At 36.5% G+C, this 24,860-nt stretch overlaps 1 protein-coding gene and 1 long non-coding RNA gene across 4 annotated transcripts in view; one reads left to right on the forward strand and one right to left on the reverse strand.

Annotated features, from left to right (window-relative positions):
* BicC (protein bicaudal C) overlaps nt 1-24,860 on the forward strand; it is a 444,159-nt gene that overhangs the window by 222,339 nt on the left and 196,960 nt on the right. The window contains exon 3 of one of the 2 annotated variants that reach the window (XM_081759695.1): nt 1,509-1,578. In XM_081759695.1, coding sequence (XP_081615821.1) covers nt 1,509-1,578 — 70 coding nt within the window. Of the gene's footprint in view, nt 1-1,508; nt 1,579-24,860 lie in introns of those variants that run through there. The other variant, XM_081759697.1, reaches the window with a different exon arrangement.
* LOC145686407 (uncharacterized) overlaps nt 1-24,860 on the reverse strand; it is a 501,835-nt gene that overhangs the window by 152,125 nt on the left and 324,850 nt on the right. The gene's annotated exons all lie outside the window — the stretch shown is intronic.

Raw genomic sequence — 24,860 nt, forward strand, 5'->3', positions numbered from 1 at the left:
TTTAGGTGGGCCGCGGTGGCTCAGTGATAGAGCGTTAACCTCTGGTGCATGGGGTCCCTGTTTCGATCCCAGCTCGTATGAAGTGAGCTTTTGTGTTAGACAAACACCGTGTGCGTGGGATTTCTCGGATTTTTTCCGTTTCCTCTCACTTTATTTCACCATTTTATTCATCTCATCTACACCGTGTTCTTAGCCTGGCGGACATAACCGTGGGTCGAAAAACGTAGGTATTTTATTTTCAATTTTTAGTTTACAGAATAATTTGTTTTTCTTAATTTTGTGAATCAACGCATGAGTCTTTATACTGATGCCTATAATTTTCTTTTTAGTGAGATCTGTCGATTGGTATATGTCTGGTCTTTGTACTTTTTTTTTTTTTTTTTGTTAAACGCTATATTATTTTAGAATTTTTCAGTATATAAAGAATTTACCAGTATGTATATATTTTTAGACTGAGGTTTTAACAAGGAAAATAAACTTTTAATTGAAGTTTGTCAAATCTTGTATTAAAAGTACTATTCCGGTGTTCATCTGGTGAGAAGGAAAACTTAAATTGTGATTACCAACCTCGGGTACTAACTCGGGACCTCATAGCTTTCAAAGTGACTCAACGTAGCATAGTGTGTATATATATAATATAAGTTTTTCTGACCGTCCTCCCTAACGTGACGGTCTAATACGGCCATAGCTGCCAGTAATCTAATTCCTAGCTCCAGTCTTACCTTTTAAAAATGCCAACAAGAACTATTCGGTACACTTGCTTAATCAGCACGTATACTGTAAAGCCACAGTAAACTCTGAATTATCGCCCGAAACTTCATCGTCCTTGAAACGAAATTTTATTGGAAACTTCAGTATTGTATTATCAACATCAGTTGTTAGTGTGATATTAATTATGTATATTGTTTACTTGTCACACCAAAATTCGGTGGGGTTTGGCACAGGAAGGAGACACATTCTTCTTCTTCGAGAAATAGTGAAGATATAAACTGCTTCGAATGAATGCAATTAGTAGTTTTACAGTTTCACATAGTGGAAAGGATGGTCGGCCAGTCATTGACTGCTTTGCCCTGAGTTTTTATTTTTTATTTATTTTTTTTTTCGTAGTTTGTTGGTTTGAAGCTGATTATATTCTCAGCCGTCAGCTAACACTTGCTTCTTCTCTACTATGGGAATCACTGACGTTCCCATATTTTTCCCAAGTGCTTAAGGCAACTGCATAGACTTCGACTCCAGCATTTTTTTTTTTTTCGAAACTCTGATTTGAATATCAGAAATGATATGGCAAAAATATGGGAACTCCAGTGATTCCCAGAGTAATAATGGGGATGTATCGGAAGATATTTTGATATGAAAAGTTAGCATATTTGAAACTATCGTTCGATCGATATATTGAAATGCATATTACACGACTCTTTAACATTCCGCCCGTAATAATAAACATATAACTTACAATTTAATCTTAGGTACACTTACGCCCTTACTTCATATTTAATTTTTTCTTTCAGATAATGGACGAAACAAATACGAATATTGCGTGGCCGTCACGATTGAAGATTGGTGCTAAATCCAAAAAAGGTAAGTGGGTTTTCTTTCAAGGTATTTAAACTTATTAGTTTGTATATAGTTTTTTTTTTTAAAGCATGAAAATTAGGTAGTGTTTTAATTTTACTTCCTTAAAATTGTATTTAGAAATTCGTTAAATTCGCAGTGTCGTTGAGATTTTCATTCCTTATTGTTCCTTCAAAATATTGTGGAAACCGTATGATGGAGTGTATAAGAAACGATGGTTCGTTATACAATAGTTCGGTACAATACAATATTTAACAACCAAATTTTTAATAAATAATGATACTTTGAGTTATGAACAAATCGGCCCACGAGTACAATTTCCGAAATAATTTTGACTACTCGCGGACAGTCTTTCGGCATAGGCCTACGTATGTACTGAATGCACATGGCTTTGACGCCATGTTTTCGGCTCCTGACCAGCACGCCGGTAGCCAGCCCAGAAATGTGTGTGGGGGGGGGCGGTAGAAGTTAGAGGGCGATCCAACCATATTATATTTCACCACCATGTTATAGTTCATTTGTAAGCCTATCGTGAAAATTTTAGGGGAGCCAGTAAAAATTGGAGAAGACCAGTATATATACATGGAGGGGGGGGGACCATGTAATAATATATTGGGAGGTGATTCCTGACACCAAGACAAGACGACAAAGTATAGACCAACCTGGGTGCACTAATGCTTCCTTTCGGAGTTACAGGCTGCCGAAAACATGAAAAAAATGAACTTTAAGCGCCCATAGCTCCAAAACTATGGGAATTACCGTAGTCGGTTGCAGACTTCACTTACGAACTACTATGTGCCCTGTCCAAATATCCAAGTTTGAGAATCCTGTGGTACTTCCGCAACAATATTTAAACTGATTGTTCTTTTCCTTCTCTTTTACAGCTCTTTTCCTTCTCTTTTACAGCATTACACGAATAACTTTCGGTAGGTCTAATTAAAAAAAAAAAAGTCCTCGCAATTACATGACTTAAGCAGTGTTGCAAACTTCAGCAATGTTTATCGTATCTCCGGAACAGTTTGAGATATCGAAGTGCTGTAAAAGGTAAAATAATTTACACATCCATTGTAAATTACACTAGTAACTAGATATGATACTTATCTAAGCATTTTTTAAAAAATAAATCCTTTAGAGAAAATTCAAATTTTCAAGGCCTTGTAACTTCGTTGTTGATCATTCCAAACAAATTATACTATGATCATAGTATCCAACGCTAAGGTAATTTTGATATGCATTGTCTTGTTCATCTCCGTTGTGCTGTGTGTGAGATAGAGGCAAACTTCGGATGTTTATGATATAATAACATTATTAGTTTGCAACACTGAATAATAAAGGTGATATTTTAAGTTTTCTTTCAACATGTTGATTTAAAATATGTAACAATCTGATGTAGTGCCATTTGAAAAAATATAACTTTATACTGGAATGGCAACACGGTTCATTGGGTGGTGGTGGTTAACACGTAATACGATGGCCCCTTCCTCATAGTTGCTTCACGAAAAAGTTCCGCTTCTCTCCCTCCTCTGGTTTCTCCGTTATCATGGATGTTCCAAATAAATTATCCACCATTTATTTATATATATATATATATAATATATAAAATTTTGCATAAATTGTTTAAAATCATGAACAAAAGGGACTACTAAATCATATGGCATTCATAAGTATCGAAGGTCTTTTACGATGGTCATGTCCTCCTAAGGATAGCCAGAAAATTTCGAATCTGGTTTACTCGATTCCTAAAATACCGGTTCCGAATCCGGAACCGAGAATTGTATATCCGTTTCCAGAACCAAGAGTGAAGAGCCTGGCTCTAGAGCTGAGAATCGGGTACCTGGATATCATGAAAGTTATCCAAACTCGAAAGAAGAATAGAAAAAATTATTTCATCACTTTTGTCCCAGAAACTGCCACACAGCTCGTTCTTCTATCATGTGTGTTCTTCGTACTGAGTCGAGGTGTTCCCCACCCACAGGAGCCCTATCTCAAGTATATCCAGCTCAATGCTTAAATGCTAGCAAAAAAAGAAGTGGTTCATTATTTGTTTTGGGCTTCAGTTTAATTGACGAAATTTTCTTCTTTAGGGTGAAGTTTTTATTTTTGACTTTTTTTTGTTCCTATTCATGTACTTCATGTGAAGGAACATTCTTGTTCCCGTAAGAGCTAAATAGTTCATGCACATTAGGAAATTTTGCACTTGTTTTTGCTGTAATTTTATTTTTAAATCTCTTTACTGAACGTTTTTTTGCTGCCACTTACTTAATTGAGAATCAGCTCGAATCCTTTTATTTTTGCCACTCATTTCTCTGACCGAACGTAGAGACCACCGGCTTCTGGTTTACAGGTGTGTGTTCCATTGTCATATAAGCAAGCAAAAATTCAAACACAGTTTATGCAATTTCTGGGGAGTCCACTTAAATCTTTTCGTGACGAGCTTCTCCAGCCCCCCGGAAACTGCATCCTTGGAGACTGCATATAACGTAGAAACTGTCTACTCTCAGATGGTTTACCTAATTGGGAGTAAATGAATCTCTTGATAGTACTCGTGAACGTGTCATATTTTCTTCGTCAGTGAGCGATGTATCCAGCAAGATACGTAACTATCTTCATTGGTTTTGATATGTTGGAAACACACAGTGAAAGTTGAAATGTTGAAGTAGTCATACCTTCAATACTATAGAATCTAAGTTTTGTAAAAGTGGTTTATACAGGGCTCAGTTTCAGAGCTCTCCTTTCTAGAGCGAAAGGCCCCTGGTTCGATCCCAGGCCATGTAAGCTTGCGGTAAACAGCTAGTCGGTCGATTTTCTTTTGGGGTTCTTCGGTTTCCCCCTCCCATATTATCATTCTACCAATTATTTCATAACCATTTCTCGTAAGTTTGTTCCATTCTTATGCCCTGTAAACCTGAATAATCTTTGTGGGTGGTAAAAAGTTATTTTTGTAAAAGAGTTGTCTACTGTGTTTGCACCGGGCCGCCGGCTTGGTTATATATGGTTAGCATACTTACATTTGGCACGAGAGATTGGAGTTCGATTCTCGGCGGAAGCTCATGTGATTCGGATTCCATGTTAAGCAGTAGGTCCACGTCTTGTATGGCCTCGCTGGAGAATGGAACGCTAAACTCTCATACAACAACAATTACGTTTTTCTGCATTTTGTTTTTCTGCTGTACTTAGCATATCTGGCAACTGTGCAGCGAGTTATTTCTTAATCTTGACTTTCACAAATAGTGTTCACTTACAACGCAATACAACACACTTCGGCCTAGAAAGTAACACCCACACAGGCACATACATATATACAATAGAACAACAAGAAAATCAGAATACTAAAACATTAAATCTCCAAAATAAACGTGCATTAATTTTAAAAAAAGGAACACTTCAATAGCCCACGCGAAAATTGCGAAAACAAAATTTTCGCACTCTTACATAAAAGCCCTATTATCAATAAATTAGTTCTTCGCTCGTGAAGAATAAGGTTTAAGAAAAAGTATTACAAACCCAATTTTACCCCGTTTGATATTTTAATCAACAAGAATCAACCTAAGAGCTAACTACAATAACTCCTCAGGCGGTACAGCGCTCACCTCTGGTGCGAGGGGTCCCTCCTGGTTTGATGGCAGATTGTGAATTTGTGGTGGACATCGTGTCCGAGAGTTTTCTGATTTCTTCCTACATTTTCATTCCACCAATTATGTTGAACCATTGATTTTCATTTAATAATGCATCTTCTTTAGCCTAAAAGCCATACATAACCATTCTACGTTAAATTAAAAATTTCATTAAAATTTACTTTATTTTTGGGAAGTGCGTCAATGAAATTTTCGGGTAAGACTAATATGATCTTGAATACACAAGAGTGAGTGTTGATCGAGACAGGGTGATATTAACCACTGAGAGAGTTGAAAAGGATATGTTTCTGGTCTGTCAACATATATAAAGATTGGAGCGTCATGAATCTTAGAAGAATATGCACCTATTAGGCAAACAAAGTAAACTGCCTATGTCCGCAAAAGAAATAAAATATGGAACAATTTAATTAGTGGACAGATTATCACGGACGTGTGTAGTGGCAGGTGAGGGGCCTCCGACCTTAAACTGCATAGAGCCACAAAAAGCCTAAATCTACCATTGATAAGCAGGGGTGCCAATCCCTCCTGCAAAGGCTGTGACGCCAATCCCCCCCAAATTGACAAAGTATCCCCCTCATTTTTAATATTATACATCTTCCAATCACAGCACATGAGATCATTTATAAAAAAAGAGGGACTCAAGTGCAAGTGACACTTTTGGATCACTTGCTGGTTTTTATGTTTAAATAATGCTTTTAATTTATATATTGTTTTATATCAGTATATTGGTATTGATTTATAAATTTTAAGTTATTATTATTATTAGGTTAAGAAATCCAGATCTGGTCATTGGTGACTAATTATTGTTATTATTAATTGTATGTAAATGTAATTGTTGTATTTACTATGTATATTTATATTATTTCTATTTTCAGCTATTAAAAAAATACCTCTAGTAAAAAGAATAGTTAGATAGCAACTCTGTTTCAAGGAATAACAGTCAGTTTCAAAGCATCAGAGAAAGCTTCTTTTTGGTAGGAGGACACCATCCTCCCCACCATTCGTTTTTTCTACATAGCCTTGATACGATAGCTTTCCTATATAAACGGAAGATTTTTACAGGGAAGGGGTCAGTTGACCGTCAGTCTTGGGGAAGACTTCGAACAGTCTCCAAAATGTAGTCTATAGGACGGACTCGGCTCTGTGAGCCGAGTGGGAACTTTTTTCTCCCCGTAAGAGAATATTAGCTCTTCAAGTAAATGAAGGGGGAGTATTACGGTGGTCTTGCTTAGACGCGTTAGGTTCTCCGAGTCTTAAATAAGGCAGAAGGCATGAGCTATATTAGGTTCTACCTTCTAGTAGGTTTTTATTTTTAAGGGACTTCTTTCTTGGGCTAAAATGAGGTCCTGTGAGAAGAAAGGATATAGGAATACAATTCTTATACTAATTCAAGAAACAGATTTTTGTTAGGGAATTAGGCCCTGTAGAATAGGGACAGGATTTGATCCTTGAAATGCTACATTCCATATTTAGGTGGATATGGCATTTAGATTAGCAATTCCCTGATACTAGAATTTTTGAATACGTGTTCAAAACTGAAACTGTATACGGTTTTGGTCGGTTATAAGGTAATTTGTTCCTCTTGCAGGACACAATAGGTTTTTATGAATACTCTGAACACAGATTCCTGGGTTCGATCCCTCGCAAGTGGACTCGTAAGAGGCTACTGATAGAGTTATCAGATTTTTTTTTTTTTTAATCACATCTAATTCAGGGAGTATGGTTCTTATCTAACCTTTACCTGCCAGATCTATTTAAGGATCTTTCGCTACTATAAGGCGAATTCATTCTCCTTACCTACCTATCCCTATAATAAGTATTTAGATAGATATCCTTCTAGTGCATCTCCTATTTAAGGGAGTACACGAAATAGGGTCGTAGGCCAGGGCTTTTGATGTAGTGAGTCAATGCCCTTTATAAGTTAAGGTCGACAGAGGACGCTTTTAGTGAGGGCTAACCCTTCTGTCTGCCACAGGCACATAATTAGAGAAAACTTAGCTTTATTAATTTTACCAAAACTAGAGAATAATTAAGGAAATAGATAAGAGAATACCCTACAGTATTTCTCATGCACTTTTAAAGAAAGATATTTCGTAGAATTATCGACATTTTCTAAATAAACTTTTAATAGAGGTAACTCATGTGTTATGATTTCATATGTAGATAAGATCCTGAGCTATAAATCTGTTAAGTTAATTACCCTAGACATTATTTTGTTTTAAGATATGAGTCTTAATATAATTTATTATATTTTTTTTTTTTTTTAAGTTTGTCGAAAATTTTGTCCTAGAGACGGAAAGAGTCCGTACGCACAGTCTGACGTATTTTAGAGTTACAAAGAAAAAGTAACATATTCCTAATTTTTTTTTCTTCGACAAACATATGTGGGCTTTTCGTCCATGAAATCATAACAAGAGTTTTATATGAAACTTAGATCCGGGAAGATAACAGAAATGGCGACTACAGTGGATCTGCAGACTTTAAAGGAGGCCCTAAATTTATCAGAAACAGAAGACGTAACTGTTGAACAGATTTTAGAATTAATAAAGTTGGGTAGTCCGAGAACTGGAAATAGTAAAGACCAAGAACAGCAAAGTCGCTATAATATGAACGTAGAAAGGCAAAATTGTTCGTGCTGGACCGTCCCCGCTGACGTAAAAATTGAACTACCTCGTTTTCGCGGAGATTCGAAGCAATGCTCTTTTAGCTTCCTTGACTCTATCGACGACTACTCTAAGAGGAGAAATGTTTCTTTGGAAACTATTTTGGAAAAGTTAGTTCCCCACTTGTTATACAGCGAAAGGAGAAATTGGTTTATCTTCAAATTGCCATTTGCTAACTGTTCGGAATTCGAAGACAGTTTCATTTCTGGAACACTATAGATAATTACGAAACAGAAATGAGGAAGAAACAAATAGGAAAAAACGCACGAAAGATACAGCTCTATTTGTAGGGGAAAACTTTGTTACGTTAGGTAGCAACAATGACAGGAGCGGAAGATAGTCCTGGAGAAGCCATGAATAAAAGGACTTTTCCTTGTAAACGGGTTACCGTTAAAAGGAGGACTCATTTTGATCAGAATTCACGCAAAATTGTATGGAACAACTGTTTCTGGCTATATTACACCATGAAAGGGTGGCATGGAATTATTACTGTACTTAGAAAGTCACCCCAAACATGTGGAAGATGAACAAAAGGGAAAAATGTGTCAAGGAGGAAGAAGGTGCCTCTGTTTGACAGTAGGAGTGAGTTGTAAAAAATGGTCACTGTGCGCCCCGGAGGAAGAGAAAATGGGAGGGGCGGAAGTTTGTGGAAAACCCTCTGGAAGGAAAAGGAAATGTGAACAACAATAACGCTATTCGAAATGACCTTTTTATTTCTTACACAGCACCAGAGTAAGAAATTTTGATATGGAGGGGAGAGTAGCCTGCCATAAAGTTTGTGTAAATAGCCACTACCTTTTGTTTTGTTTTTGGGCTTGCGAAATTTCACTATTTATGGTGTATTATGTTGAGTCGATTTTTTGGAGGAAGACAGCTTTGTCAAGATTTTTTTTAAAAAAAGAGAAATAGTGCCTGGGATTACAACAGGACTCTTGTTGAATAGTCAGTGGACAGCCTTTGTTTTTTTTTATCTGAGCAACCTGCTAAGGGGAAGGATTGCGGACCCAGAGATTATTGTAGCTGAGGTTATACCAGTCGGATTTTAAAGAAAAAGGACTGATGGGAAGTCAAGTATATTGTTCTTTTTTACAACATGAGTGCAGTGAAGAATGAAGTTGAAAAATTTGATGGATCTCTAGTAACTTGGGAAGAATTGAGTAATTGTTACGAATGGGAAATATGTTCCCTTTTTGCATCGTGGATGCGGTTGATCCCTCTTTGGTTATAAGGAGGAAGGGGGGAGTGGAGCTTTGACATCCCCCAGAGTTTTTATTGTGCCCGAGCACTTTTCGTTTTGATATAGACATCTGAGTTTCTATCTCTCTTGTTTTTGCATTTGTATATGCGTTCACCTCTTTGTAAGGAAATAATGGAGACATGGTAAGTCAGCCATTCTCCTGTAATTAAAGTTGTTTTGGAACATTTAAGTTCCTGCTAATTCTTCTTTATTTTAGAGCAATCTAATTAGAGACTTTAGTTCAGATAGCTTAGAGCAAGACTTGAAAATAATTTTACTCCCTTCAGTACTCGTCAGTTATATCATAAAAGGCTGGGTTAATACGACTAAGTATATCGATCTTTAAATTTACTATCATTCATCGACTCACGCCATATCAATAGTAAGTGAAAGTATAGTAGTATTACACAATCAAGAGAACTTTTCAAAAATCAGTTTAGTTGGTCGCTGAGGTTTCTCGGAGAGAAACCAAAGAAGTTTCGTCGTATGTAATCAATTAAAAGTCAACGTAAGAAAACAATAAATTACAGTATGGCTACACTTTCGTTGTGCCGTTGGTAGTTCCCAGGACTCGAACCAAGGGTCCTAGAGTTCGAATCTACATCTGGGCAAGTAGCATGGTACTTTTGGCTCATGCACACATAAGAAGTTCGAATCCTGAACTTGGGTGCCGAATTGGACAATTTTCGATGAAGTATGCATAAGGATGGTTTCAGCTTAACAAAACCCTAGTGGCAGGGGCCACTTTAAAACTATCCAGGATGTCGGAGATAGTAGCTGAGAGGCAGCTTTATTACACTTGATGGATTTCCAGGGTTGCTGTGTTGCGGAAAACTTCAGGGTGACTAGTGTTGTGCTTGTGTAAATTCCAAGTTCGAATTTAAGAATGAAAAAATGTTCGAGACAGTAAACTATGAAAATCGGGAAGCCAGATTGCTTACCCAGTGAATTATTTTTTTCTTATTTATTAATTTTTCATTCTTTTTTCAGCAAAGGTATTGTGTGAATTCAGTGTGAAAGTATTGTGTATTGTGTGGTAAAAGTTATTCAGATCAGAACTGATCCAGACTTTAGACAGTTCAAAGTGAACCATATGATTGACTTAAAATTAAATACAAAGATAATTTTTCAAGTATATTTCGTGTGTAATACTTGTGTGAGTGAAGTGTTTCAGTGTGGTGAGAAGGGTCAGAGTTTTCCTTTCTTGTATAGTTAAGGAAAAGACTGAAAGAGACATTGAACTTTAAATGAAAAACTGGGCCCTCTCACACAATTAATTATTCTTTTTTTTTCCGCAAAGACGCCGGATATGCAAGTGACACTTTTGGATCACTTGCTGGTTTTTATGTTTAAATAATGCTTTCAATTTATATATTGTTTTATATCAGTATATTGGTATTGATTTATAAATTTTAAGTTATTATTAGGTTAAGAAATCCAGATCTGGTCATTGGTGACTAATTATTGTTATTATTAATTGTATGTAAATGTAATTGTTGTATTTACTATGTATATTTATATTATTTCTATTTTCAGCTATTAAAAAAATACCTCTAGTAAAAAGAATAGTTAGATAGCAACTCTGTTTCAAGGAATAACAGTCAGTTTCAAAGCATCAGAGAAAGCTTCTTTTTGGTAGGAGGACACCATCCTCCCCACCATTCGTTTTTTCTACATAGCCTTGATACGATAGCTTTCCTATATAAACGGAAGATTTTTACAGGGAAGGGGTCAGTTGTACAGTAAGCGTCAAAAATATCATTATCACTGAATTCCAACGAACTGTCTACATGTTTTGCCTGCCCATAGAAATATGCAAACGACTCCTGAAATCCTTCATAGGGTAAATGTGCCAGTCCTCGACCACCTAACTCATTTTCTTATGGTCCTTAATCGTTTTTCACTCAATGGAACAACTGAGGAGGATGCAAGTAGCTCACACGTGTTCCTAAAACTATATTTTATCTATACTTTATCAAAAACTGAGATAACTTATTCCATTTATGTAATATTAGTCGGAGAAACACCAGTAACTGATTTTTTTTAGTGTTCGACCATTTTTCGTTAATGTTCGACTGCCTACTGTTTAGTCATCGACCACTACTCGGTTAATGTGTTTTTAATTACAGTATGAAGGCTAAAGCATAACTTTACCAAACTAATAGCATCTGTAGATGTTACATCACTAGTTTTTCAGGTATGACTTTGCAGTTTCGCACAGTAGTCGCCGAGATTAATTAATTGTGATAGTTTTGTCAAGAAAGGGACCACCAAATTCATTTAAGGTTCAGTGGAATGCAGCACCAAACATACTTCGTCTTCTCTGCGTTGAAAGGGTATAAACCCCATCTTCTAAATTCGTTTTTAATTACTAATTGTGTTGTTACCTTGTATATCACTCTTTTAATTAGTGGTGCAGAAATGACACGTGTAACTTTTACTCAGTTTCCATGTAGAACTCTCGAAACCGATTTGAACACTGATACGTCGCAGGATTGAAGAATATGTGTGCTGTTTGGTGGAAGGCAGTAGAGTACTATAGCATGGCTGGAACAAAATTCGCTGACTTCCATTGCCAAGTGAGTCTTGTGGCCGTCGATTAGCAGAAGGACTGGTTTCTTAATAGAGGGATTATTCACCCATTTTAGGAAGCCGTTTGCTATCCATTCGTAGTGTTTCACATCCCATCCAGCCGCTATCTGACCTGACCTGCCTATGAAAATCTATGAAGAAACTGCACTGATGACGTCCTTTTGAAGATGTCTTACATACAGATGGTGTCACGTCAGAAGGGCCCGGACAAAAGGGCGAGGACAAAAAGGCCCGAGTCAAAACGGCCCCGCGTCAAAAGGGCCCCGGTCATAAGGGCCCGAGTCAAAAGGGCCCCACGTCAAAAGGGCCCGAGTCAAAAGGGCCCCGCGTCAAAAGGTCCCCGGTCATAAGGGCCCGAGTCAAAAGGGCCCAGGTCATAAGGGCCCGAGTCAAAAGGGCCCTACGTCAAAAGGGCCCCGCGACAAAAGGGCCCCGCGTCAAAAGGGCCCCGGTCATAAGGGCCCGAGTCAAAAGGGCCCTGCGTTTAAAGATGCCGGGTCAAAAGGGTCCCCGGCAAAAGGGCGCGAGTCAAAAAGGCCCTGAGCCAATAGGGGCTCCGAGTCAAAAGGACCCCGCGATCAAAGGGCCTCACATCAAAAAAGCCTGAGATATAGCGTGAAAGACATGAGAAATATAAAATTGCTTATTAGATTAAAAGTATTCAGTGGACACCACCTGCTTTGTGTTGAAAGAACGTACATGTGTCTGTATACAGTGTTAGTCAAAGTTATTACGACAGCCCAGTTACGATTCATGTGAACAGAGAAAAGTGTTGCAGGTAGGTAATGATCAGTGCCGTGTCATGGTGCGGGTGAGCGGGGCAACGACCCTGGCTGCCGAAGTAAGGGGCCGAAAAATTCGGGAGTAAGAAATAAAAGGAAAGAAGGAAAGAAAGAGAAAGTGGAAAAATTACTCGGAATATTTTAGATCAATAGCAGATAGTGTTACTCGTGTTAGGAAAATCTATGTACGCCCAACAACAAAAGTCTCTCCACCCTAAGTGCTCTAATTCCATAACTTGGGGTCCATAATTTGCAGTTGTGAGAACGCCTGGACAGATGCAACTCAATTTACACGTAACTTTTCTCGGCACTGACAACAGTTGGTAGCACTGAATCCAGTCTTTATGAACCTCTCTGTTTTAGAGCGTGTTGTCCAATGAACATCATATGTTTATCTCAATATTGTTGTGTATGTAATGTATTATTTCACAATATACTGTATATTCAAAGAAATAAAAACACTGATCACACATAAATCAGAAAATGCTTGAAAGTAGACGAAAATATCAAATCTAGAACAACTGCTGGAAATAAGTTAATAAATGATTGCCTTCATTGAGAGACCTTCTCCAATTCTCCTCATTTCAATATTTTTTTTCTTTCTGGAGGAGAGAAAATCTTGGTTGTCACACTATGTATTGAAATTGAAATTGAAACATTTGAAAAAGTTAGAAAATGACCGGGATTTTAACGCGGGTCAGCCGAATATAAGTTCAATGCGCTAAAAACTTACCCACCTCGTCACTTCATCTTCCGCCTAAACTATTAGCTAGTTAAAAGCATTGCATGTAAGACTATACACAAAATACCCGTACTAATACCCGTATAAGGAGATGTTCCTTATGAGTGTCACAATGACTTACTCGAGGTTTCCTTCTTTAACTCAAAAACAAGTGATATAGACCTTCGTCAATGAGGAAAATATCGCAAAGCGTTCTTCAAGATGAGACTACCTCATTGTTTTTAACTGGTCCCGATTTATATTACTGCAATTCTTCCTCACCGTGACTTCTAATTTCTAAAGAAGAAAAGCCGGCAGACATTATTTTCGCATTCTTTGAATTGCATCAACACGTGTAGAAATAGTGTGTGCTATGTTTATGTAACATAGCTACTAGTTTATTTTCTTATCTTTGTATCAAGTGTGAAAGCAGAGAACTGCCATTTCAGTGACTCGGGTTCGAATCCCAGCGTGACAGTTATTTTTCTTTATTCGAAGGTATTGTTTATGTAATTGATATTGTAATTCTGTTATTATTATTATTATTATTATTATTATTATTATTATTATTATTATGATTATTATTATTATTATTATTATTATTATTATTATTATTATTATTATTATTATTATTGTTATTATTAATATTATCATTATTTTGCGTATAACTGTATGAATTTCAATGGCAACTGTCGCCGAATATTAAAAAGTGAATATGGTAGAACTATGAAATAAAGTAAAGAGATGCGCGTAATTTTATCATAAAATTATATGGCGCAACGAATTTTATCTTATCGTAAGCGGTTATCGTCGAATATACACGGTTATAGGAGCACTCTGTTGATCAAATTAAGTATTGACCACCGGCAGAAAAAATACAGAGTAACTGCAAGTCGAGTACGTACTATTGTACAGGAGTATACTCAAAGACCTTTAGAGAACTATCTTCGTGGCTTGGTTCACAATTTTAATTTGCAATCCACGCAAGCAGTTTGAGACAAATGTCAATCGTATTTGGCATTTGGAAAGTTAAGCAAAAATGATAATAAACTTATGTCCAATATAAGTTGGAAGAACTTCAAAACAGATTAAAGTAACCAGAATTTTTCAATGTAAGTTCACATACTTTATATATCTGCGACTTGGGACTAAAAGGGCTAATGTCAACGAAGTAGTTTGGAGTATATATACTATTCATATTAACATTTGCTTTTCTTGCAAAAGAAAATATCCATTTATAGGCGTTAAAATTTGACGAACATCTCATTTTTTTTGCCAAAAAGTGACACTGGCCCTTTTAGTCCCAATTTAATCGACAAGATATGAAGATTTTTCTTTCTAAGGATTCATGTTAAGTAAGTAGTTTTCAAATATAATAAATGTATTGTTTATCTCAAAAATACTTTTTGTTAGTAATGTCTTTTTTCACTCTTTTTATCTTACTGTAAGGCTTTATGCAAGATTGGTACTTCTAAAATATAATGATCATAGTGTAATGTTAATCAAAGTCAAGTTGTTCAAAAAATATACTGTAATGTAAAACAATTATATACGTTTAAAATCTGATCAGATACGACAGAAAATACAAACAAATGCTATTTGTTTGTAATGTTTGTCATTTGTCTTTCAGCTGTTTTTAAATCCTTATTATAAGGCTTCGTGTTAGGTTAGCACCGTTAATATATAATAAGAATAATGTAATGTTCACCGAAGTCAAGTTGTTAATATTATATATATATATATATATATATATATATATATATATATATATATATATATATATATATATATATATATATATATATATATATATATATTTGATGAGATTTAGTGTAGAAAATATATATAATAGTTTTAGTAAGGATTTTTTGTTTATAATATACTTCTTGTTTCATTATTTTTTATTTGATTCCATGTCAGTAAGGCCTAGACAAAGAACGACGTGTAGAGAAGGGGTCGTCCTCAATGCAATATCGTATGTCAGTGGCTCCCAATCATGTTTACCTGGCACCCTCAATGCAAGCCCTTAATACTTCACACATTTCTTACCGCTTGTTGGCTACACGTACTTTTTCTGATCTTTTACCTGATTTTAGATACACCATTGAATTTTCAATTCGATAATAATAATAATAATAATAATAATAATCTCAATATATTTATATTTCCTCTAGCAAGACTTCTGAATCCCTTTGTAGTCCAATATTATTATTTACCAGCTGTATTCCTAATTAAACCACAGTTCGTATTCAAAAATATTTTGCATTCCTACTTTTAATTTAACATATCTCTTATATCATTCGTAATGTTTTTAATTAAGAATGTAGTTTATTTCTGTCAGTAGCTTCTGCACTTCTGTTCTTCGAAATAACATCCCATCAATGTGGGTTTTCATCGCTCCAATAGTGATAATTTTTTCGGTTCATCAGACCATATAAGGTAAATATCACTTCATCAAGGAATACCGGAGGGAGGGGCACGGTGGTTCAGTGGTAGAACGCTTAGCTCAGGTGTGTAGGACTACTGGTTCGATTCCCGGCCAAGTAAAGTTGTGGTGGACAATATTGTATAGGTGAGTTTTCCCGGGGTACCGTCGTTTCATTTTGATTTCACCCGTTCTTTCATCATCATTCACTTGCTTTAATCATCGTCATTCTAAAGGGCATAATGTGGGACGTTAAACTGACAGTCTGAAAGTTATCAGAGAATGCCATGTCATTTACGACAATATTGCTGTCATCGATATTTCATATCATTACTTCGCAAAACTCAATTCGGTGATTAAAGTCGTCTTCCGTTATTTCATGCACTAAACGCATTCTCCTAGGGTTTCAACTTATACCGCCTTATGCAGAGTCGTTTTGACGTATGATTAGCGTCATACTAAAGGTTTGACTACTGTAATTAACATATGTTAATCGAACTCTTTAGTATGGTACTAATCATACTTCAGAATGACTTTACATAAAGAGCATAGTGTACAAAAATTCATTGCGCTGAACTCTGGGAAACACCTAGCTTGTTAGCAACTCTGGTTATCAATGAATGCGGAATTTCCACAAAAGATTGTAAATTAAAAGAAACTGCCAAATTGCTACATTGTTTCGGCCTTCCTGATCGCATGCGGTACCTTTCTGCAAAACATTCAATGGTCTCTTAGACAGTTGACTTCGAAATTGGGTTATGGTCGGAAAATGTAGCATTAAATAACTGTTGTACCTCTGTATATGATCTCTTCCTATCCTATAACCGGTGTCACGTCAGAAGGGCCCGAACAAAATTGCGAGGACAGAAAGGCCTTAGTCAAAAGGGCTCCAGTCATAAGGGCCTGAGTCAAAAGGACCCTGGTCAGAAGGGCCCCGGTCAAAAGGGCCCCGTAACAAAAAGGCCCCATGTCAAGAAATCTGAGATATAGCCTGCAAAACTTCAGAAGTATAAAAATACTTATTAGATGAAAAATATTACGTGGACATACCTGTTTATTTGTGTTGAAAGAACATACATGTGGAAAAAATATAGGGTTAGTAAAAATGTTACGACAGACCAGTAATAACGATACGCGTGGACGGAGGTAAAGTAATTATTGCAGATGGTGGATTCTGCGATATTTGATATCACACACTATCTTTTGAATGGAAAGAGGTGGGTTTGACACATCAATTTAGGCTAGAATGTTCCCACAGATGAGAAGAAGAACTCATTTTTTAAAACCTATCTTCATTCGTTTGCGAGATAGGGTGCTACGTTTGACAATTGTATTTAGTAGACCAAAGTATCTGGACAGGCAAAGAGACACGTAGACGTAGAAAAGTAAAAGGTTGCAGGTTGATGCGAAAACTACACTGAGTGAGGGCGTGGACATAATGACAGCCATCCTAGATTCGCCATATTGGATATCACATAATATTTTTAAATGGAAAGGAGTATGTTTAGCACATCAATTTAGGATTGAATTTTCCTACAAACGAGAATATGATTCATTCTTTACCAATCCTCATTCTTTTACGAGGAAAGTGTGCTATGTTTGACATTAGTGTGTAGTAGACAAAAGTATCAGGACAATAAAATAATAATGTGGCGGAGGAAAAGCAAATGTTGCAAGTGTGTGTTGTTGCAAAAACTACATTGAATGGGGATGTGGACACTGTTGATCACATAAATATTCAGATATTATTAAAAAACTACTGTAAAATGTCCTCTAAAATTATTTTATTCCTCCAAGTTAATACAGTTAGTATTTAATAGCAAACACACAATGATTTATAACTTTCTTTAAGCATTTCGGCATCGTTGTTACAATTTTCCTGGTGTAGTGTGGGGAAATATTGTTCCAATCTGTATGTAATGCTTTTCTCAAACCTTCTTTCACCGTAACTCGTATATATTGACCTTACGTTGCAATTCGCTCCAAAGATTCTCTATGGGATTAAAGCCGGTACTGTGTGGTGGGCAGTTTTGCAGTCTTTAGCGAACTTTTGAGCAGTTTTAAAGCAATCTTTTCTTTACAACATATACTTTGTTTGGGATCAATATCTTGATAAAATTAGAAGTCCTTCTAAGAACGTTAAGATATATTTCTTCTGTATTTTAAAGCAGGCTGGAAGTTCTTGACATTTATTTCTGTATTTACTTGTCGAAACACTATTATTCTACCATTATATTCATGCAGGTTTAATTTAAATTCGTCGATAAAAACATTCCCACCAGTTTTTGAGTTTATTTTCAAAAGCCCTAGAAAATTTAAGTATCTTATATTTCTTAATTTGGGTAATACATGGTTTCTTTCTAGCAATTCTACCATTATATCCTTCCCGTATTAACTCTACATGGTACAATACAATGACCAGAAGAAACATCGTTATCACCCACTACTATTTGAACGACGTTGTTGAGCTCTACCAAATATTCGAAACTGCACATTAAAAGCATTCTATTGCTTTATAGTTGTAAAATAACAATTAATCACAAATATACTTACTATTAAAATATGTTATACATACGTGGTAACTTCTTAATATTTTACAAACGTAAGCAAACAAACAGAAACGTTAAGAACACAATGAAGTACTATTTATTAGTTACCTGTTCTAATACTTTCTTCTACTAGAAACAAATGTCAAACTTAGCACACACTATCGCGTAAATGAATAGAGATCGGTCAAAAGTCGACTCAGTAAGGGATGCGCAAGAGACGAGTCGAGACAGAATTTTCCTGAGAATATCCGAGTCGAGACAGCTCTTCCAATAGAAAAATGCACATTTTTCGAGTCGAGACATCACATTTACAGTACATTTTTGAGACGAGACAGCCTTAAATCTTGTCTCGTGCGCATCCCTAATTCAGATGATCGTTTGTAGCAAGATTCTAGCCTAAATTTATGTGACACAAGTACCTTTGTCTATTTGAAAATATTTTATGGTATATAATATGCGGAATTCAAGTTGGGTGCCATGATCATTTTACGCAGTTTTAACACAAATACCAACCTGTAACATTTACTTTTCCTTTGTCCATTTGTCTCTTTGTTACTGCCCTGTCATGATACTTTTTTTCTATTAGATACATATGTCAAACACCCTGTCTCATAAACAAATGGTAATGTGTCAAAAATGAGTTCACCTTCACATTTGTGGAAATATAAAGCCTAAACTGAAGTGTAAGATCATAGCCTTTTCCATTAAAAAATGTACGATCCGCAATATAGTGTAATTCAAAATGGCTTCCACGGTGACCACACTCCAAGCCAATGCAGTTTTTGCTATAACACCAATTGCAACATTTGATTTTCCCCCGTCCACGCGTGTCGTTATTATTGTTCTGTCCCAATACTTTTGACTAACCCTGTATGGAGATCCACATGTATGTTCTTACACCAAAATTAAAGAAACGTTTTCAAGATAATATTATTCATATAATACGTATTTTTCTACTTTGATTCAGAGGCAGAAATTGAATTTTAGAACTAAGGGAACAGTCATTAATAGATAGTGTGATTAGGCTAGGTCTCGAGAATACAAACTTAGAGATATATGATATGATATGATTTTCACTTTAGCATCCCTTTCAGCAGCGAGGCTCTATGAGATGTGGACCTGCTGATTAACGTTGAATTCGAACCACATGAGATCCCGCCGGGAATCGAACCCGGGTCTTCCACGTCTACAAACTCAGAGAGACGCGGTTGAAAGCAAACTTTCATCGAGAAACGACTTAAGCGATAGGGATTGTTGCAGAACAAACAGCAACCAAACAAAATTAAGATCACCATTCAAGTTTCCTTTTTGTCTCTAATAACCACTGATATTCTTCCTTCTATTAGACAATCACTTCTGCTTACTAAGGTGGCACTATCCACTCGTGCATCTTTGATTTCCACTTCTGTTTTGATTTCCGGCTTTCTGGCCGTGGGACTATTTCTACCCAGGCTCTTTCCACTCAAGCCCTTTTTCGCGGGACCCTTTTGACATGAGGCTTTTTTGATTCGGCCCTTTTCTCGCGGGGCCGTTTTGAGGGAGAGGCCCTTTAGACTCAGGCCCTTTTGTTGCGGTGCCCTTTTGATCCGGTCCCTTTTGACCGGGGCCCTTTTGACGCGGGGCCCTTTTGACCCGGGCCCTTTTGACGCGGGGCCCTTTTGACCCGGGCCCTTTTGACGCGGGGCCCTTTTGACCCGGGCCCTTTTGACGCGGGGCCTTTTTGACCCGGGCCCTTTTGACGCGGGGCCCTTTTGACCGGGGCCCTTTTGACGCAGGGCCCTTTTGACCCGGGCCCTTTTGACGCGGGGCCGTTTTGACTCGGGCCTTTCTGTCCTCGCCCTTTTGTCCGGGCCCTTCTGACATGGAATCCATACAGATATACGACCATCGGGGATACAATTTCTTCTGCTGCGGAAAAAGTGCAAATCAGTGTTAATGTTTCTTTCTCGTTGGCCTTCACCTCGTACATATTTTTCCACGCTTTGGACTCTAACGCCTTTCCTGATTTGTAACACAGTTGAAAGCTGGATTACTCAGCATTAAATATTCGCTCAGAATCATTTAGAACATCAGATTGTCCCTTTTGTTTCAAGTATTTCTCAAGGTCTTAAAACCACAAGCGAATGTTTTCCTCGGTTAGAGCGTACCGCGCCTTGTTCAAAGTTTAGGGACACAATGTGTGGGTGTCTCCTCAAGTAGTAGTGCCAGGTTTCACCAGCTTGATTGTCTTTGAACGGCGTTTTGCGTTTTTCTGAATCGACAATTTTTAACACTGTTCAGAAGATTGTATTTCTTCTGTAGAAAGCCCTTTTGCTCACATTAAGGAGCCAGTTTGCTAATCCTTCTTCTTCTTTCTGTGTTAGGTATGGTTCTGGATCTATTTTTCGTTTTTTGGGACTGTGACCATGAAATTTATCCATCAGCGTTACCCGAGGAATTCCATAGATTACTGATGCCTTTCGTATGGAGCGCTTTTTTTTTTTTTTTTTTTTTCTTCAACAAGCCTCCAGAGCTTTTTGTAGATCCTCGTTCGAATAAGCTGGCAGGTTAAGCTTAGGCCTGCTCACTCATTATCTCTGAAAGAAATAAAAATTCTTAAGGACATGCAAGGAAAACAGATGTATTCCAGACGTAAGCTGATAGTAGCTATTCCGCTAACAATATTGAATGCATTCCACCACGATGTCATATCCTAACAGTGCCGTTAATTTTCCCTGAAAATGTTGGGAAACTACATGAATATTCAGTTACTTGAATTTGAATTTATTTTATGGCCTTTAGGCATCTACGATTCCGACCGGGATAGGGTGGGGGAGAGGATGTTGGAAGTTAGACGGCCAGGGCCTATTTTGAAGATACCATCCCAGCATTTGCCTGGTGTGACTGAGGAAAAACCCGAAAGAACTGTCAAGATGGTCGAGCGCTGGGATCGAACCGAGGACCTTCCGAATGCTAAGCCAACGCTTTACTGTTTTTTTAAAGTTCGTCTCAGCCGAGACATTAAGCCTGAGTGCTCCTAGAGCCAATTGGAGGTAATCCAATCCTGACAGGGACACGAACACAGAAATAACGAGGACAATTAAAAATAACCTTGCTCTTGAGAGGGATTCGAACCCTCAGTGGATTGCCTCTTCACCATTACCACTGAGCCACGGCCATTTGGTGAATATTCATGTATTAACGGTAAGACTCAGCAGATGATTATACAAATGTAAATTGATCACTGAATTAGTTTGAATCAAGAAATTCTGCGAGAAAATACAAACGAAAAGCATGGTTGGACACTGAGAAAAAAAAGCTAATCTTAGACCAGTACAAATGTATTACGAAAAGTAGTGGTCGAACACTAGTAAATGTTTTCGTATTCCATTATAACTTCAGAATTGGTAACTAGGTACTCAATTCATGCAGATGAATCGAAAGTTAGTCGTTATTGATATTTCTACAATTTTTCAGTGCTCGACCACCCTGTGGTCGAGCACTAGTTAACAGAGAATATTTCATAAGTCATTGTCCAACCACTACATTTTATTGATTTATTCTTCGTACCTTACAGTTATCACTAAAATTTAATTACTAAAATGTGCTCCACAGTTCCATGTAACAGAATATGATGTGCATTTCTTACCGGGTGAGATAAAACTATGGAAAAGCACGAAAAACAGGGCGCTGTCGTTCCCATTTGCAACAGATTAAAGTTGTCGAAAACTCAGTGCGTCTTCCGTAGGCACACATTTGATTGGCTATTACCGAATGCATGTGTAATATATTTTGACAGTATCTTTGCGATTGGTTCAGAATAAGCTGCAATTCAATTATAACGAAAAAGCATGCTTTTTTATCGGAAAATAAACTACTATATGGTTTTAAAATGAAAAGTGGTCGGCAACTAGGGGGTGGTCGAAGACTGGAACAACCACCCTAGGTAACTGATGTGTCAAGTAGTAAATGTTTCATCTTGTTTACTCCTCCGAAAAACCGTTGTGACCACATTTCTAAGTATGTTATTACTTCAAAGTAAAACCTTCTTGACACTGAGTAGGCATATTCCTCTTTTATATTCCCTTCTTTTACAAGTTTCGTAAGTAAATTTCTAGCAGAAAACGGAAAAAAAAGTTTTGTTCAATTCTATCTTTGTATTTCCTCAGAAGTTCAAAATATTCAACAGAAACTTCAGTCACTGTTATATCCTCCTTCTCAATTTTTGTAATTGTTTCAGTGAACAAGATTAGCTGAGCATACAGGAAATACAGCCACAACTCACTTATTTCGTCTCGAAAGAAATTGACTATAGCTATTGGAGCATTTTCATCACTCAAAAAGTACTCCTTAAGTGTTCATACTGACGTACATTTTTTGTTTCTACACATGGAAGCAGAGACAAGAATCTCGTCTTTGAGTGATACAAAAGACCCTCATAATGACAGCCAATGAACTCACAAAAGTTTTTAAAGTTTTCTGTCCTTACAGTAAAAATACTGAAATGGTTGTATATTTTAAAAACCAAATTCTCAACATCGATCGGTATTACTCTCGAACACGCCACAGAAATTCCATTGTGAAGGATATGAGTCCCACACCCGATAGGCAAAACATTTTTCTTCAACCTGCACTCTAGTTCGCTTTGCACGTTTCCTGTTTTATTTTTTATGCTTCCAAAATTTACTGGTGCATTATCAGCTACAAAACCGATGACCTTATTTTCCAAACAAAACTGACGTAATGTGCCCATTAATACGTTCGACACAGTTTCCGAGGTTTCATTTGATATGGCATCAATTTTTAGAAGACGTTTTTACATTAATATCAGTATCTACTTCACAGTACCGCACTAAAACAGGCATGAGTTTGGTTGCTTTACGATTGGAAGCATCACAAGCAACAACGACGAAAGGAGCCTTTTTAACACTATTACTTAAAATATTTTCTGATCACACTCCCAGCACATTTGTTAACAAAGCCTGTGTTTTCGTTCTCGCACATGCAAATTTTTTATTCGCTGTTGATTTCAAAAGTTTGCTAATGCAGTCCATGCTTCTAAAAGAGTGGTTATGTTTAACATTATGGTATGACCACACAAGTTCTAGTCGAATTAAATCTAGTTCTTCTGAAGATTCTGTGGTGAAAAAACTATCCAACTTACCTGCTTCGGAAGTTGATGAGCATTCAGTGTGCGACTTAGATTTTATATGTTGCTCTATATCATATTTCCCTTTTTTTTTTCTTTTTTTTTTATATAGAGAACTCCTTCTTACATACCGTGCACCATGCTTTGTAAACATCGTTACTGCGGGCCCTTTTAATGCAAGGATAGCTTAATTCAAACGTTTGATTATACTGACATTTTCTTCGCGACATTGTTAATAAAATAAATCCTTCCAATCCTCGAATAGTATAATTGATTGAGCGTACGTACGCACGTTAATTAGAATAATAATCACTGCGCGATTCCCACTACCAAGAACTGACTCACTTTGAAGGGAAAACAAAACCCCGTGCCATGAACTGTAAGAATACCAGATATAAATTCCGAAAATATAAATCATTCCAGGTACTCAATCAATTTAATTAACAATTTAATAACTATAACGTTGAAAGTTTGGATAAATCTATCACTTCAATTTTGCCGTCTTTACTATAGTTTTAGTACTAATAAAAACAGTTAGTAATATTATTATTTTTTTCTTTTGCAAAAAGAAAATCTGGCAACCCTACAATGCAACGAGGACGAGAAACGCAGCGTTGAAAACGTCCAAGTTTTTACAGGGGAAAAAATACGATTTTCAATGGAAAATGCATTAAACGTTAAATGAAATTGAAAATACCACAAAAGAGTATAATTCGATATTTTTGGGAAGAAAAAAGAGTATAGAGTATATGAACCTCGAAAAGAGTATAATACTCTGAAAAAGAGTATGTCTGGTCACCCTAGGCTAACCCTTCTGTCTGCCACAGGCACATAATTAGAGAAAACTTAGCTTTATTAATTTTACCAAAACTAGAGAATAATTAAGGAAATAGAGAAGAGAATACCCTACAGTATTTCTCATGCACTTTTAAAGAAAGATATTTCGTAGAATTATCGACATTTTCTAAATAAACTTTTAATAGAGGTAACTCATGTGTTATGATTTCATATGTAGATAAGATCCGGAGCTATAAACCTGTTAATTACGTTAATTACCCTAGACATTATTTTGTTTTAAGATACGAGTCTTAATATAATTTATTATATTTTTTTTTTAAGTTTGTCGAAAATTTTGTCGTAGAGACGGAAAGAGTCCGTACGCACAGTCTGACGTATTTTAGAGTTAAAGAAAAAGTAACATATTCCTATTTTTTTTTTTTCTTCGACAAACACAAGACAGATTGCAATCATACAATCTTTAAATTTAAATGTAGTTTATTTCAACGTGAAATTGATAATTTAATTTTTGTACACTTTAGGATGTTTCATATTGTAAGGCAAAAAAATAAAATTTAACGTTTTTGCAGACTTTGCTTATGCCCCGAGTCTCAGCGATATAAAAGTTTTATATATAACAAGTTTCACGAAGATTGGATCATATAAATTTAGAAGTTGAACACCTTGGTCAGTGTTGTAAAAGTAGGCAAAAATACGATTTTTCAATGTTAATTATTTTTATTTTTAAAACTAGACATCACAAACTTAATACTAAAACT

Source organism: Thermobia domestica, chromosome 5 (assembly GCF_964235325.1).
Source record: "Thermobia domestica chromosome 5, izTheDome1.hap1.1, whole genome shotgun sequence".
NCBI classification, from domain to species: domain Eukaryota; kingdom Metazoa; phylum Arthropoda; class Insecta; order Zygentoma; family Lepismatidae; genus Thermobia; species Thermobia domestica.